Source organism: Opisthocomus hoazin, chromosome 8 (assembly GCF_030867145.1).
Source record: "Opisthocomus hoazin isolate bOpiHoa1 chromosome 8, bOpiHoa1.hap1, whole genome shotgun sequence".
In the NCBI taxonomy this organism is placed as follows: Eukaryota; Metazoa; Chordata; class Aves; order Opisthocomiformes; family Opisthocomidae; genus Opisthocomus; species Opisthocomus hoazin.
Genome location: NC_134421.1, coordinates 21,782,353 through 21,800,769, shown reverse-complemented (window position 1 = coordinate 21,800,769; position 18,417 = coordinate 21,782,353). Strand labels below are relative to the sequence as shown.

The 18,417-nt window shown below is 36.9% G+C and overlaps 1 protein-coding gene across 4 annotated transcripts in view; it reads right to left on the bottom strand.

Moving 5' to 3' along the window:
• Positions 1-18,417, bottom strand: part of CDK17 (cyclin dependent kinase 17) — a 95,880-nt gene that overhangs the window by 4,437 nt on the left and 73,026 nt on the right. For all 4 annotated transcript variants that reach the window (XM_075428000.1, XM_075428003.1, XM_075428001.1 and 1 more), the window contains 10 exons: positions 14,803-14,928; positions 10,607-10,663; positions 8,860-8,974; positions 8,266-8,360; positions 7,349-7,411; positions 4,067-4,190; positions 2,956-3,076; positions 2,313-2,410; positions 1,898-2,003; positions 1,075-1,117 (listed from right to left, as the gene is read on the bottom strand). In XM_075428000.1, the coding sequence (XP_075284115.1) occupies positions 1,075-1,117; positions 1,898-2,003; positions 2,313-2,410; positions 2,956-3,076; positions 4,067-4,190; positions 7,349-7,411; positions 8,266-8,360; positions 8,860-8,974; positions 10,607-10,663; positions 14,803-14,928 (948 nt within the window). The remainder of the gene's footprint in view (positions 1-1,074; positions 1,118-1,897; positions 2,004-2,312; positions 2,411-2,955; positions 3,077-4,066; positions 4,191-7,348; positions 7,412-8,265; positions 8,361-8,859; positions 8,975-10,606; positions 10,664-14,802; positions 14,929-18,417) is intronic.

The following is an 18,417-nucleotide window of genomic DNA, read 5'->3' as shown; positions in this document are numbered from 1 at the left end:
GTTTTCATTACTTTTATTTCACACATGAAAATCTAACATATGTTATCTAAATCAGTACTATCAACATATAACAAGACTGCTAAAATAATCAAAATAACTACTGCAAATGGATGCAAGTCAAAAATATATTTTATTTATAGATGTAACAATGATTAGATGACAGACTTCTGTCTACATTATGTTCTAAGATTAAATTGCAATGAAAAGCTATTACATGAGATCACAAAAAATTTTCTAATGCGATGGGACTAGGCTGCAGCGTTTTGCATAAAATGGAACTTTAGGCAACATGGTCTTCAATCTGTGCTCAAAAGTCTCCTGCCTGGCATATGTGGACTTTTGGACAAAGATACAGACATCTAAAAAGCTGCGTACTAACAAGAACAAAATCCAGACAAGGATTGCAAGCACTGTTCTGACACAATATGTAAACAGATTAAGACCTGATGCAGAATTTAAATCATAGGCTGCAAAGGAGAGTAATTGCACTCCATGTACTAAGAATTTTTAACACTGTGAAGTTACAGTGCTTCTGCAGCTACTCAAAGCCTTAAGAGTTGGCCTTCCATCTTGCTTCCCCTCTTCTTGCTTCTGGCTCATTTTTAACATAGTTTAAAAGATTAAACCCACATACCACTTCACCTTTTGAATACAGTTTACAAGGTCAAAGAGTAATATTACACCTTAGTAAACGCTTCTCTAGTACTAAGCTAAGTTCACCATTGTAGAAATTTAGTATTTGTATTTACAAGTTGTGTTTTAATACAGTATTTCACAGGAGAGTTAGTTTTTTCAGGGAATTACTAACACAGAATCAATTCTGTTTTTACAGGTAAGAGAAGAAATCACTTCTGGGGAAAAAAAAATATTAAACATCAGGTTTTAAATTCTTACAGTACATAGGCTCCCAAAACTGTGATTTTTCCCATATCTGTCATCCACTACAGATTCAGCAGCATATTCCATTTTGAGATAGATCTAACAGATACTATAGCTTCTAATACATTTTGTCAATGATATATTAAAACTCTAAATTTGCAATTTTATAAAGTAAAGCAAAAAAACACATCTTACTTGAAGAAACTTTGCTATCAATTCAATTCCTTCTGTGTCTAGCCTGGAAGTAAAATTAAAACAGTTACTGAACTATATTTACAAAAGCAAAACTGCAAGGGAACTGACTTCGTTAAATGATATCAAACCTGAAAATTTAATTTAAACACTGAAATGCTTTCACCTAAACAACTTTTCTGCATGTTAATGTGCATATATATACAAGTACCATATCTCACAACAAGACTATCTGAAAAACACTGGGGACAGACAAACCCTGAGCTTTGGATTGTGATTTACTAGGTTGACCCAAATAATTTATTTCAGAATTTATTTAAAAAAAAAATAAAAAAGCCTAACACTACTCATTTACTAGAAGGCCACAATGTTAGATGTTTTTCTTCAGAGTTGATGAAAGATGTGGTAGTCTTTGTTAAAAAGTTTATTTACAGTAACTGTGCAGACCCTTCAATTTCTTGAAATCATTCTGAAATCATGATGAGGGACTGCTCAAGGAAACCTTACCATTTTAACAATGGGTTTATTACAAGAGAATCTGGGTTATTTAGAAAGTGCTGTGTGAATACTTCTACTATCCAGGCATTATTAACTGGGAGCTTACAGTTCTGTAGGTCATTACGGAGCTGTGGTACCTTGCATGATATTAGACAGAGTAATCACATAGTACCAGGATTACGCTGTGCATTAGTATCTGCCCACAGTAACACAACTGAGGTACAGTCTTCCAGAATTTAGTTGCAGACCGTACTTGGAAACGTGTTCACATTTACAAACACGCAAAGCCACAGGGATGCATATTTTCTATTAATAAAACACAAAGTACCTTGGTGCATGGTTGATGAGGGGTTGTGGTTTATACTTGGGAAAGTTGTAGTTTCTAAATTCATCACTGGAAGAAATGCCCGGCCATGTTTCTTGACATGGGGTTCCTGCATTTAAAAAAAGCAAAAAATTCAACTTGAAAAAAATGTAAAGAAATAACTTTGACATAAATAAGCATTGAATCCTGTAATTTAAACAGGAAAGAACAAAAAAAATTAGTCAAAGAGCCTATGTTGTACAAAGTCAGCTGTGCACTCCGCTCAATCATTTCTGATCAAGAATACACTCATTCACCTTAATTACAATGCAATATAAAATATCACTGTTTATAGATGAAGATCTGCAGTTCTTGTGGAAAAAGTATTTAGAGGAATAAATGTATCGTGTTAACATTACTGCTAAAAGTATTCATTTACCCAAAAGTCTGAAAATTAAGTGCAGTTCATCTTCAACAGTCGAACCAGGAAAAAGAGGCCTTCCTGAAGCCATTTCAAAAAATATGCATCCAACGCCCCTTTAACAAAAACAGAGAAAAAGATAAATCACAAACAATCCAACAATTTAAGCTTTCAGCTCTTTAAGACTTCTGTGATCTCTCTTCAATTAAAACAAATTATTAAATTAGTTGTTAGCCACATGTTGCTATTAAAAATATTGTTTTGAAAGATATGTAGCAACAAAAGAACTGTCAAAGACTAAACAAAACCTATGTCACAGCTGTATTACATTCTCTTCCTTCAGACATCAAGTTTATCAATTGTATTAAAGTTCACACTAAAATACCATGTTATCATGTCACTAGGACAACATGTTTGGGGTTTTTTTTCCCCTAACACCGTGGGCCTAAAGGCTGCTGACTAACCAATAAAAAGGTACTCTGCATTTTTCAGAGAGAAATAATAGCATATTCCCTGTTTGCCAATCCATTCTCTAAAAATCTAACTCGGTTGTAGCCTTCAAAAATTCAAATGATGAGTATTGGAATGCTACTACATAATAACAAATAGCTTTTTCAACTTGACTGAGAACAAAAACTTAAATTAAGACAGTTATACAAACCACATGTCGATTTGAGTTGAATACTCTGAAGATCCGAGGAGAACATCGGGTGGTCTGTACCATAACGTGACAACTTCATTGGAATAGGTCTTTGTAGGAACAGACTTTGCTCTAGCCAATCCTTGATAAAAAGAGAAACAGTCACATGCAGCTTGCTGAAATCTTCTTTTCCATGGAATTGACAAAGAATTTTTAAGAGCTAAATCAACCTTCTTATACCTGCTAAATACCTTCCCAATTATGTTCATTAAAAAGCCCTAATAAATACATTTCTACAACTTGTGATCTGCCTCTTAGTATTTACAGTAATCTCATGATCAGCATATAGCAGACAGGTAAAAAGAACAAAACACAAAGTAATCCTGGAAATTTCATGAAAACAACAAAGCATTAGATCAATATGACAACTTTCCCCTGTGAAAACCCTTCAGCACTATTTCCATTTCAGAATTACCTTGCAAGAGGCAGAAGGTAACAAACAAATAATGAAACAGTGGAAACAGACCAAATCAGCACTGGATCAGCAGGGGTTTTCCACCCTAACACTGTCAGTTTGTCAGTAATATCTTCAATAAAATGCAGGTCTATTGTGTTAGATGCAATCTTCTGAGTAACTTTCACACACAAGGGGAAAAACCAGTGGCAGCACAACTTTCAAAGGACCTTCCTGACACAGAAGATAACTGGAAACTGTGAATGCCCCACTCTGCTGGAAATCCCAGTGGAACCTGGTGTATGGGTGATGGAGTAACACCTGACAATTTAGCACGTGGACAGACCCTTTCTCTCTCTCCCATCATGGTTACTCTGCTTTGGAGCGACGGCGGAGCGGTAGGAAAAGCAACTTGAGCTCCACCTTAAGGATTTGACTAAGTGCCAATCTCAAAGGAAGCTGTAAGACTACTTTCAAACCACAAGTCAAGTGACAATATTATCTATATATATTACTTTGATTACTAATATCCTGTAAAAGGCTGACTTTCCTTTTCCATCTGAGAACGCACAAATTCACTACAGACCGGATGTTCGCAACTTTGCTTTATAAGGAAAGATGCCTCTCTGTTGCTGAGTGAAGAAAACATTCGTGTTACAGAATAATTTCAGGCCATACCGAAGTCTGCAAGCTTCAGTTCTCCTTTCTCATTAATTAGTAGATTTTGTGGCTTCAGATCTCGATGCAGTACCTTTCTCCTATGACAGTATGCCAAACCACGAAGAATCTGGTATAAAAATAGCTACAAAACAGAACATTTATATAAATTAGACTCCAAATCTTAATCTACAGTTTACACAACTAAACCAGCCCATTTGGGCACTGTAAAGTTAAGTCTCTGTACTGTAAGCAGGACAAAAATACTTCTCAAAAAGTAAGTTACTCTCCCATATGAACACGTTCTGAACATCATCATTATTGTTTGCGGATTTAAAGTCCCTTTATGCTAATGCACTGCTTTAACAAGACACTTTACAACAAAGATCTTAAGAGCAATTTGTTGTGCTTAACTGAAGAGAATCATAGGGCTGTTGATTTTTAAGTAGGCATTTACCAATGTTCTTCCCCACACTAATGTCTTTCAACGTAACTGTCTCTGACTATACCCGAGGCTCCCTTCTGCCACAGAATCCCTTCTGCAAAATGCAGCTCAGCATCCTTTCTATCCAATTGTGCTAAACTACGTAAAGAACGTTTTGGCATGCTATTGGAAAAATACACTTGGATTCACAAGCTCACAAAACGTGGAGAAATAGGGAAATGAGGATTTACTAAAACAGCCAATTGCCTCTGGCATCCCCTCATCTTGACACACACAGGTTTATTTTAGTCCTTTGGAACAGCAAGCCAAGCAAGCAACTTCAGTCATACATGTTAATACTACACATATATAGACACAGAAGCAGGAAGGTTTATCAGAGGGCAGCCAAGCAAGTTCACTACATCACTGCATTAAGAACTGCTATTTCGCAGGTTCTGTACCTATAAACGGTCTGATCTTAAACATGGGAATTCTGGGTAGCCATTGCTGGCGTTTACCACACAATAGTCCTCAGTCAGTATAGCTGACCAAATGTGCAATGAAAAAATATAGAGCATTACAGAAAGCAATGTCAACCAATGTGACAAATTCAGCATGTAACAGGACTTTTGAGAAGGAACCCTGGTATGTTTTTATATGATCATTTTCTAACACGTCAGTTTATTTTTGTACCAGGTGACACCACCAGATTCTTTTTCCTAAACTGGACAAATACACAGCAGGTGTAGTTTACATCCATCTGTTCTCAGTCTGCTTATGTGGGATTTATCTGTTCTATAAAAAAAAAAAGGAATTGACATCGATTTTTTTCTTTTTCTCTCTTCTTTTCGAAGAGCAGAATCAGAATTAACAAGTTTTGTTCTGTCTACTCATGCCCATGCTGTTGCAGGGGTAGTCAGTCCCAAGAAATGTTAACAGGACTGCTGTGGAAATGGGTAGCCATTTTTAGTGTGCACTGGGACTGCAAGGATTAGTCAAGAAGGCAAAGCAGATTGTTCTACAGAAATAGTGGATCTTCACCACAGATGGCATGGATCCTTCTGGAAATGCACGGGACAACATGTATTAGCTTGTAATCTTGTTAGAAACAATAATACCTGCATAGATCACACACATCTTTATATTATACATCTTCATTTTGTTAAAACTCAAAAAACTAAAATCAGCTGAATTGAATGTGAGGGGAATGATGACAGGGAGGTCTCTCAAATGTTAGTGATGACCCAAACTCCCACAGTTATTGTAAGGTGAGCACTTACAGCTACTACAGTGAAGCAGCTGTTCTGGTTTCCCAGTGCCAAAGGTACTGACCACATAAGTCTGCTCTTAAAGTATAGCTTAAAGCATAGACAAACAAGGAAAAACAGTTTCCCTGCTTAGCTTGGATTACCACAGGCAGATTCTGCTTGTTCTCCAACTGAACTTATTACAGGAGTCAGCTTCCCACTTACAACTTTTTTTTTTTTTTTAAGCTTAAAGCACTACTTATTAACTTGTAGTTAATTAAAAACACAAGCGTAATTATGCTTTTTGTTGTCTCTCTGAAACAGATATAAATTAAAGAATTTCCCTTTGCAGACTCTCAAAGGAAGCCAAAGATTAGGTTAAGGGCAGATGTCTTTGCCTAGAGACACTTAATGCAATGTGACAACAGAGTAAAAGCAAAAGCTATCCAGACAGTAACCAAGACCTAGACTGATCCCCATACGCAATTCAACTAAAACCAGATTTCTCAACATGCAACTAAGCCAACAAACAAGGCTGACATCGCTACTGGAATGCACACAAACCCCATCACTTCACAGTATTTAGCATATTGTGTTGTCACCCTCACTTGTGCCATGTGCTACTGTATAAGAATAAAAGCAATTTTCTTACCATGCGTGCAGCTCATGGCTTTGCTCTTTAGGATCACAACTTAAATTTTTTTCAAGATTAGTTTCTCAATCACCTCTACCATATAAATAACATCCTTTATATGAATTATATAAGGCCTAATGAATAGGTTTTGAAGGTACAGTCCAGCACAGGCTGCAACACAGCAGGGTGATACTGGTAACTCAGGCCTCCTCAGACAAATTCACTCACTTCAAAACAGTACTGTCTCCTGTTTGGAATCTTGTTTATAAAGCCGTAAGTATTAAAGAACAAAAAAAAGTTATTCCAGTTTTCCAAATCGAAACCTGCTTGCTATGAGAGAGGTAACACTTGAACTTCAGTTAGTTTCAGCAGGCCAGATCGGAAACTGAGTCACTTGACCTGCCCACAGCCATAGTTAAAAGCAACAGACAATTAAACTTTAAAAGACAATAATTTCCATTTTATTACTAATGGAAAGATGAACTTCACTCATTCTTAAATATGTATTATTAATTTCTTATTTGTGTGGTAGGCAGTGGCAACCAGACCCACATTCATGATTGAGGCAACATTGTCCTCAGTGTGCGTATATAAATTTTATTTGAGGATATACCAAGCTACAGATTTAAAGTAATAAGCGTGTATAAAATAATGGAAGGACAAGAAGAGGTCAAAAGAGGTATGAATGTATTATTTTTTAGGAAGTTTTTAATTTTAAATATTTAACTTCAAAGAGAATGAAAACATATAAATTGATATAACCTCCTGTTTTTAGTGCTTTAAACACCTAAAAGCCATCAAAACCAAAAAGAAAGACTCCACCTGACATAAAATGTAGTTAAGCCAGGCCCAAAGGTCAAAAACTGAGTTAAGTTTCTCAATTTTTTCATTTTTTTTTTTTAAAAGCCCTAAACCATATAGTTCCTGATTAGTAAGTTCTCTGAAATTCTTAGAACAGAGAAAGCTGGAAGATGGTCAATGCCACTGAAAACACTCACCTTTACATTGTGCATACTCATGATGTTACCACAGTCATCCATGTACTGCTTCAGATCCTTGTCCTGTCAAAACACCACAATCAATTGTTCAGTAAAATTGTGGACAACAGATTACGTGAATATCATTTATTGTTAGAACTCAAATAATTATTCAGAAAACTGAGTTTTCTGCAGAAGCTTTTCAATTATAAAAACCCTACAAGCCTGAACATGCAGAGAAAACTGGCTTTCCAGAGGATATAAATCACCATTTTCTGGCTAGCTGTATCATCTTAGTCAACATAATTTGTTGTTGCCTTCTCCTCCATCTTGTATGCGCCACAGTACTTTATGAAATTGCTACATTCTCCAGTTACACTGGAAGTAAAGAGTTTTTCTTCAACCCTATTATTACGCTTATATATTCCAGCATATTAAACAAAAAATATCACTAGGTAAAGCTTCAGTGAGAAAGTGAAAAGTCTACAATGGAAGAGGCGAGCAAGACAGACAAGCAATTGCAGACACTTGCTTGAAAAGGTTGTTACAAAAAGATGGAATGTGTTATTTACTTCAAAATATACTTCTTTCCTTAGCTAACTTGTGAGAGTTGCATCATAACAGAAAAGTATCCTTTGAATAATAGCATGATTATCCTTTTTTTATAGTTAATGAGTTTGGTACAAGTAGACAGTTTGCTCAGGTAGATCACCACTAACTGCTATTAATGAAACTCTGAAATTATCAGAACAGTACTTACTAATTTACAGCAATTTAAGAACTGAATACATTTTTCTCACTTTCAGCTGAATGATTCTAAATGTAGGAGTAAACTGTAACACTCCCAGTATTTTTGAAGAGTACAGAATCTTGTTATATCTGTGTTACTTAGAAACAATAAATCGAATGTGAAGCTCACTAGTTGTTTAAGCACTTACCAGATATTCAAAAACCAGAGTCAAAGACTTGTCTGTGTGCACAATATCATGTAATGTAACAATATTTGCATGCTTCAGATCTTTTAATAATGACACTGCAAGAGAGAATTGTAAGTATAAAATAAACCCAAAACACACAAGCAGTAAATGCATTTTTAGCAAGTTCATACATACATGCTATTTTTTTAAATTAAAAAGCTATTTGTAAGAACATAATACTCACATAAAGTTAAGAAAGGTATTTAATCAAAACACCGAACACATATTTTGAGTAACAAACTGTAAGTATTTCCTAAATTACACATTTCAGGCAGTAGCAGTCATTTAGTAAAATGTATTCTGAATCCCTGACAGTTAGTCACTAATGATAGTCCAATTCAGTATAAAATCACCCATTTTTAATACTGCAGTTGAGAACCACCCCACCCTAAAGTAAATAAATTTGAAACACTAACTCTTCAAACGCCTAGACTAAAATTTTCCTCATCAAAACTAATACCAACTTCATTAATCTCTCCTGTAGCCTATGTATTTCCAAGTACCAACAGTACTTTGGGCAAAAAGAAATCTAGAAGCAAAAAAAAAAGTTATCACCTTCTCTTATGGCCGTGCATGGTGCTCCCTCTTCATGTTCCAGGCGGATTTCTTTCAGAGCTACCAGGTTCTCTGTTAATTTACTCCTCCCCTTATAAACTGTTGCGTAAGTACCCTACAAAACAGAAGAAGGAAACTCTTACAAATTGTTCCTTCATTGAAAGTCAAGTTAAAAAAGAAAATATAAACTTCTGAGGTTCTAAAAGGTTTCATTTTGGGTATGAATAGTTTTTACACTGTCTTCTTTTGATATATGTAAAACTACACAAATATTTTGTAAGCACAGGTCTGAACACACAGGAGACACAAGGGTTGCATACGCTTAACGACTCTGGAAACTACATGGAAAGCTACACACCATACAGCTACCAAAGAAATCAGATCAGGTAGCGTTAAGTTCAGTAAGTTCACTGCTGGGATCATTTACCCTCTTGAAAGTCTCTGACTAGAACTAGCTCAGGTATCTTCACACTATGCTGCAGTTAAGTTTCCAAAGTCTGCAGACATACTCTTCCATTACGTTTACGAAAACATGTAACTCCTTTTGATAGCTTCTTGTCTTTGTTACATATTTTACACGAGAATTTTGGGGGGAGGGCATGGGGGAAGTTGTCAAAGTTTCATTCTGGCTGTTGAACAGTGAATATTATGAAGCTTATCTTTCTCAAATTTTTTTTTTTTTTGCTTAGACAATAAGAGATTCAGAACTCTCAAGGCATGTTACGTAAGGACAAGTAATTCTGACAGAACAGCAAGTAGCTACAACTAAACCCAGCAACTGCAAAAAGGAAGCAACAAAGTTCAGAAACTGCCCTAGGTTACAGTACATACCTGGTGTTGTCCACTATGCTTTGTAAGCAAGTCAGATCATGCACACTGGCTACTGTGACTTGGATAGCTACTAGATTAACATTCCTCCAAAGATATGCAGTGTTACGTCATGTCTAGTGACATACCTAACAAGTACTAAAGGCAAAGTGAAAAATAAATGCGTTTGGAAATGAAAACATTGCAAACGGAGGACTAGCTGCAACATTCACAGCAGAGATGCTGACCAGCCCTGCCTCCGTCTGCAACGCTGGGCGCGTCCCATTCCAGTGCTCCCTGTCTGTTTTTGATCCTGTCGGCCAACATCAATCAAATTGGACAGGACTGACACCTGGCCCCTCCCAAATTCTACTGTTTCTCAGGAAGCCAAAGGCTGGGTGGAGGCAGAAAGCTGTACGGCTGCCCTCCCAGCAGGAAAGGCAAACCCAGCGCTACGTACCTCACCGGCTGCCCAGCCCAGGCGTGCAGGCTGCTCGGCCAGAACACACACAGCTACTGCCTGCTCCCTGCAAGTGCTGGCTTCTTCTCCAGCATCAGCATTCCCTAACACTGAACTCACGGCAGGAGGACACCACACTTTACTAGTTTTATTATTGACAGAATAATTTTGTGTGCCTGCACACAAAGCCAGCCTCTGTAAGAAGGTCACAGATCATTTGTTAGGGGGGTGTTGCTCTTCCCTAGCTCTGTGATGGTTCTCCTGCCTTTTTTTTTTTTGTCCTTATTTTATATATACAAGCATAGAACATTTGTGTTGTTGTGACGCTGTCATACATGTTGAATATGTTTGGTTTACTGAAAAGATAAATTCAATGGGTATTTTGAAGGATATAGATATTTTCAGTTAACATTTATGTAAAATTGCACACAAGACATTGTCATCAAAGCAGCAATAATTTCAAAAAAAAGCTATACATACCTCTCCAAGCTTTTCTAACTTGATATAGGTTTCCATTTTTCCAAAGCCAATTTCTGACTGCAATGAAAAGAAATGGAAAATTGATCACTAAAACTGAACACTTTATTTACACATCATTATTCAGCAAGCTAAATTTTGTTTCAGAAAAAAACCTGATAGTACTTGACCAAACACTGCACAATTTCGCTATTTTAAAAACAGTGTAGCATATTATGATATACATGTGTCTCAGCATCCAAGTCTAATGCTCAGCCTCATGGCCAGTCTATTGTGTCTCCTGGAAGGACTATATAGGGAGATACACAAAAACTACACTTTATCCTACCTCCTACTTAGGTCTTCTCCACTCTTCTGATCTGATTACTACTAATGAGGTTGTTATAGCCCAAAGAACAGAAGTCATCTCTAACTATTCCAATCCTTCCTCTCAGTCAGGATAATCATATGCTGCTGCCTCTTTCAAAATAACTTTACCTATTTGCTATGGTCAAGAGGTTTCCTCTCCCATTCTGACTTCTCAATGCTTTTCAGTCTAAAATTCTGCCAGTAAAATCCCTAAACATCATTCCTCCACAAGCTTCAGTTTTGTCTCCACAATTTATGTTTCATGGCTCATAACTTCAAGTCTTTGTGTATTTTACTCGGATCTATTCACCTTCCCTTTTTTCGTCACCAGCTTAGCCATGCAGTGCAATGCGGGAGGGTTTGCCTGCCTGTGTAACACCTTTTTCTGGAGACTGCAAGATCGTTACTCTTTCCCGTTCAAATCCACTGCTACTCTCACATTTAATACGGCTACCTCTTACAGTTATTTTCATGTAAGACCACTGTCAATTACACCAAGGTTTTCTGTTGTTCTTACAGTGTAAAGAATGCTGAAAATAGACATGTGAAACATGTCAATTTTTAAAACAATTTACCAAGTGCATATAGGCTGCACCCTGTCAAAACCCAAAATCCATGGACTTCGTGGGGTTTTGCTTTACTGACAACTGAACAGACCCTAAGACAAAAAAGTCAGGTTTTCTCCCTAGCATCACCTACTCACTCCACTTCCATACACAGCTCTCCACTTGCTATTTCTTCTTGAGGAATGATACTTTGACACTGGACTGGCTTTAGCACCTATGTCCACAAGCCAGAATATGTTGATTTGCTCCTACAATCTGATGGATATTAAAGTTGTATATTAATTCATTGTAACACAGTGTAACATAAATACTGCCAACTGTATTAAGATTTGACAACAATATAATATGAAGCTATACTAAGAAAAGTTGGATTCATAATTTTCAGAACATATGCATGAAAATACATCTGAAGTAAGTGTAACATCTTGTCTGTAAACATTTGACATATCTAAGAGAAAAAATGGGCACATAATTATGTTCATATACTATTAAGAGTAATTCTGCTTTATTAAATCAGTGTTAGAATTGAAATGTTTTAAAACTGCGTAAGAATAGTTTAGCATCAAGCATACTTAGGAGCTTACTGACGCCACAAGCCATTTATCCCAAAATAAAAGCAAAGTTGGTATTTGACAACCGTTATAACTCCAGTGAGATTTTAAACATACCATTGACACAGCTACAATGTTCGTAAAATAAATGTTGTTCCCAAAGTGCATTTTGACCTACTTAAACATATCTTGAAGTGAGCATTAGATGGTATTAGAATTAAAAGGATAGGCTGCTTAGTTTACAGGAGAAACTAAAGGAGAACTCATAGCCATTGGCCTTGTTATTGGCAGACAGTCTGGAATACAACTTGAAAGTCCAATTTCCAAGAAACCCTGCTATATTTAATTGAAACTAATAATATGTTCTTTAGACAATAAAATCATACAGTATTTCCTACATACAGAGGACAGATATTCTTCAAGACCTGCCTTTCACTGTGTTTAATTTTTTTAATCACATTTTGGTTGCCTACCACTCCTAAGAAAAACTAATTTTTACATTCTTCAAAGTAAGATCAATTTCATATTTCCTTCAAAATAATCTCTGAATTATTTGATTTTTTTCTACAATACACATCTGTCTATCTTGACTTGCACAGAAACACTGATGCACTGTATTTATGGTCTCTTACTTCTAATGGCTGGTGCATAAGAGTTACACCTATGCTACTGTGCATGCAATACTGTACATGTATACACAAAATACAATTACCCTAAAAGCTATTTTTTTTTTGTATTTCCAAGAAAAATATCAGACCTGAAGTATAACAAGTCCTCACTTGATACTTTTTATAGCCTTTTTCCTTTGATTCTTACTAAGCCTTGAAAAGAGACATGCCTTTGAAGCAGAGCACAGTATTCATATATCGTAATTAACAGTCTGCTAGCAAGCTTTCAATGGCAATCTCACAATAATGAGTCCTTAAATTTCTTTATTTTAAAGGTTGGCTTGAAATCATGAGAGGACAATGCAGCAAATGCATGTCTACATACCACAGCCTTGCCAGCAGGTTTGATTTTGGACTTTTAAGCCCTGAAAGCACTTTTCTAAGGCAAAAGAAAACAACCTTGTGACAGGAAGCTGATGCCATACGCACACCATATTCATTAGAGGGCACTGTTTTTCTGTTTGTCTTCTAGAAGGTAAAGAGGAGAGAACTTCAACTGCTCTCAGGGCTCAACGTTCAATGAGTAAGAGGACTTAGATATACACGAAAATCCTCGGAGCCTCCAATACTGTATTCCACTGAAAACGTTCTACTGCAAAGGTACTTCACAAGCGTCTGAAAAAAGAAGGTTTGGGGAAGTCTATTCCTCAGTTCAGCACTACATCAGTAACTAAGTGGTTAACGAGCTACAAAATTCTGGCACAAATATTTAAGCTTGCTACATTATTATTACTTCCAGTGCTTTGATATTGTTCTTGTAGAAGGCGACATGCAGATCAGAGCTTTAATCTAGCATAATAAATTGCATTTTTCAGGGGAAAAATAGATGATAAAACTCAACCATTGCTTTGCTATAGACATTATTAATTCACAAAGAATAAAAGATATTTCACAGTTAATAAAACTAATTCACTACATGTATTTTCAGATTTACTTTTCAGAAAATAAGCCATTAAATCAAGAAAACAAAGAAAAATGTGGATTTCATAAACCTATCCAGTTTTTCTCTGTAAAGAATTTCTCGCTCATGAATTTGCTCAGGAAGTCCACAAGCCTATGTCCACAAGCCAGAATATGTTGATTTGCTCCTACAATCTGATGGATATTAAAGTTGTATATTATTTCATTGTAACACAGTGTAACATAAATACTGCCAACTGTATTAAGATTTGACAACAATATAATATGAAGCTATACTAAGAAAAGTTGGATTCATAATTTTCAGAACATATGCATGAAAATACATCTGAAGTAAGTGTAACATCTTGTTACACTTAGGAAGTGTAACAGGAAGTCAGTAATAGTCTAGCAATTCTTTAAGACCTCGATTAACATTAAGGAAGCTGATAGACCAAATTACGGCTGAAACACAGCAATTTTTGTAAAAATACGACAATAATTTTTTTTGGACTATTTCAGGGATGCGTATATATTATATGTGTATCCAAGATTTCTAGCATTTACACTTTAATTACAGTATAGGAATCCACATTCTGTCATCTCCAAGGAAAAGACTTATTCTTTGAAATAACTCAATCTAAAAAGGTGTATGTAAATTTATTCATTCATTCTCTTAGGAATTCACATATGCTTTAAAAAAAACCACATCTATCATCTCAAAGACAATTCTGAGAAAGAAAATTTCTTATCAAATACAAAAAAGAAGAGTGAGGAGGACCTGCCTTCATATTATGCTGCTTTAAGACCTTCCTACCATGAGAGGCCTAGCCTTCACCTATGACTACGTGGCCTATTTGCTCAAACAGATTACCCCTGCTCTAAAAAGAAAAAGGATTTAAGTATGCGCTTTGTTGGGAGTTGAGTTTAGCCACCGATTTCAGTGGGTCAAGATCTTCACTTAGAAATGACAGGGCCATGTTCACAGAAGAAAAATGAAGGAAATAGTGAAATTCTTCAATGGATTTTGACAGGTACACACGGAAGTTCAGGACACAAAAGCCAAGGCGTCAATGAAGCTGAATCGTCTATGGTATACAGACTTCTGCATTAACTGGACTGTGAAGACCCGAGAGGCTGGTTTAGCAAGGCAGATGCATTGCACTTACTAGTGATGCTCTACGAGAACGTCGACTCATTGGCTGATCAAACGGTGGGCTGTTAATCTGCAACTTTTCAAGATAGCCATCGGGTATCCTGATGTCAGCAGGCAGGGACAAGCGCTTGTTCAAATCCTGCAGTGAATAACGTTAAAAAGAGAAGGGTGAAGTATAACTCGGAATTTCCTAAAACATCTTTTAACACCTGTAGTGTTAGTGGTTTTACAGTGGTACTATTTAAAACTGAAATATTTATATGAAGGAAAGATACATAATCTCACAGAAATTGTTTTTAAAACATACTCTTATAATAGTACTTCAAATTGCTTAGGTTAAAAAATCCAGTGCTTTAGAAACTCATTACTCTAACAAGAGGAATGAAATATTAACTTGTAATTAATTACATTGTGGATAAATCTATTGCATTTACTTGAACACTTATACATACCTGAGAACTCAGAGGCTAGTAAATACATTTCTTTTCATATCGTTATTACATTAGAATAACAAGACTTCCACGGTTCAAAATGTATCACCCTCTCTTTCTTTGACTACTAAAAGTTATAAACTTCAGTTTCCATTTTTCCAGTCTTACAAAACAGAATCACTTCATTATTAGAGCCAAACTATTAGAAGTGCTAATACATTTTTCTACAAACTCTTTACTATAGGATTTTTAGAAAACCAAAGTGCCATTATACTAAAGCAGTTTTCTCTACATCAGACTCTGTTTTTCATCACTAAGTTTTTCCAGCAACAACATGTATTGTTTCTAAACAAGAGGGAAACAAAATGATTTCACCTTCCAGCACATGTGAAGAAAAAAAAAAAAAATTGGGGGGGGGGAACTGCATATTTTTATAATTTTTTTATTTTCAGTTTGGCTTTAATCTCAAACATGCCAGAAAATAAAATATCAAATATTCTCTTGAAGTGGCCAGTCACCATCACAGAGATAAAAGGGAGACAAATCCAGACTCATGAAAAATGGGAAGTAATTTCCCAAACAGCAGGAACTGTTTTTCAGTAAATGTAGTTTATCCAAGCACAGAAAATCATGCTCGGCATCAAACAATACAATTCACTCCCACGGATTCTACCCTGAAGTTAAAGACATCTCTGGAACCACCACTGTTTTCACACTTTTCTTCAGCAGAAGAGGGAAACTCCAGATTTCTGCTGGTGGACCTCAGATTTAATCAATACTGACCTGAGGGCAGTAAGCTCTTCTTGATGTTACTCTATTTGATCCTGCCCATCACCTCCAGCTCTGAAGCCTGGGCATCCCGAGCTAACCTACACGCTGGCAGCTACATCCCCATTCGGTTCCCCCCAGGCTTCGCCATGTGTTTCTACTCGTGTCTTTGCAGCAGCTTTGAACTATTTCAACATGCTAAATCATCGACAAACTATCTCGGGCGAAGGGCACAGCTTGCTGCCAGCTTTGTGCTCCCAACAGGTTCAGCCTAAGGTCAGACAAGCTCACAGCCTGAACAGAGGGCAAGAGAGGCAGCAGAGCAAGCCTGGGAAGCCGGCAGCTAAATTGGCTTAGGCTGCCAAAGAACTGGATCATCAGACTTTCCAGGCTCGAGATCTTGGTGGACAACTTGCTAAGGTTTCAGTGCTGGTAATGTATTTGAACCACTTACACACATGATCTATACACGTACCTGGAGCAAGAGCTAAGCAAAAAATACCAGTTAAAAATATATATATTAAAAAAAAAAAAGTATGCAATTTGGCAATTAGTTGAATTTCAGGTAGGACCGGAGCACTAACGTACATCCTCCAGTTGATTGATCTACATATGCTATGCACTGCGACCAGCGGATACAGGCAGCAGATTTTGCAGAGATGTCCACAGAGCTTTAACTTCTGGCAGCTGACCTTCCTGTTTTCCTTTCCCTCCTCACACCTCCTTAGGCACAGAGCACAAAGTCTGTTAGCTTCTACTTTGCTGCCTAACATCTGCTTCTTTGCATAAAAGTCAGCGTCTGTATTTCTTATTCTGTACAGAATTTTTAAATTATCTTTGTCTTTAAACAGAAGTAGTACTGTTCACAGAATGGCAGCTTTGACCAACATTTTGAAATTAAACTAAAAGAAAACAAATGGATGCCTCAGTTTTGGCAGCTGCAAATTTCTTCACTAATTTTCAACTTTGGTATTTCAAATTTTTCAAAACACTGCCAATTTTAAAACTGCCTTTGTGGTTTTTGGGAGAGCAGAGGAACTAATTAATTATAATGGGAGCTAGCAGCAATTCCTACAGTAGAACAGTATTTTCTACTAAAGAATTCTCCTTCGACAGGCTCTGCCAATGCCATTTTTGTAACAGGCAGCTAAAATTAAGTGAACCTAGTCAGCTGAAAAGAGAAATGGCTCTCCCCTACTGCAGAGGGCTTCAGAATATTAAAAATAAATAAATAAAATCACCCTATAATTTATTGCATTCTTCAGAAAATTCAAGTAGCTCATCAATGTGCAGATGAGCACAAAGGAAAGGGCTCCATGTTGCCTTCAAGAAAGCAGCTTTGTCACCTCATCGCAGCAGGAAACCGCGGAACTACTGGAACAAGACACGGATGGCAGGAAAAGGACCAGCATCAGTCTCTACTCCATTTTCCTATTGTAATCCAAGACAACAGTGGGGCAATCTCCTGATTTTCTTTCTTCCGTTGCTCAAGAACATACAATAAAGCAGAAATTTGACAAATTCCAAGACAGCAGAAGAAAACAGTACCGAGCTGAGTTTTTCTGTATAACTTCCTGGACACAGCAGGTATCATCATTATCCTACATACCCTGCAGTGAAATAGCCTTCTCCTACACCCGTCTATTAACTCTGTGACACAGAAACCCACTGTAGTGCTCTTTTCTTAATGTCCCACAGTGCTTGCTTGACAGTAAGTATTTTCAGAGTCTGTTCACAGGGATACCGAAATCATGGACCACAACTCAAAGGCCTCATGAAATACTGAGTTGATGGTACTCCAAGGTTCTCCATCTGTATGTTGTCTCCTCCCAAAGCTCTCATCCTTGGGGCAGCTGAAGTGGTGCTTCACACTGAGCTCCACAGCCTTGAAGAAGCATTTCCAAGCATATAAAGTTGATGGGTATGTAGGCAGAAGGAACCAAAGGCAGCCTTTAAGCTGTCATGGTAACTTGAAAACTATGCCATTAACTGTGCGCAGTGCCTGCCATCAATAAACACGTACCTTTTCAAATGAAGAGGAAGAGAAACAAAGCAAGTCTAACATCACAGAATCACAGAATGGTTGGGTTGGAAGGGACCCTAAAGATCATCCACTTACAGTCCCGTAAGATGCTTTACAGCTACTAAGAATTACTGTGGAGTCCAGCTACCATAAAAACTAGAGATAACAGTATTTTACATTCCAGAAAATATTACAATGGCAGCTAGTTGTAATTCTATTACAGAATTCCCCTTCCTTCATTCTCAAAAGCTCTGCAATAGGCAATTGTAAAATCCTCCATGACTGACTTCAGAGATCCATGTGACATCCTTGGTTCTAAACTGAGCTTCAGCTGCAAGCTTACGTTTGGTGCTCCACGGTGCTCAGTACAGATACTGTTTGAATGCAAGTACTCACTGATGCAAAG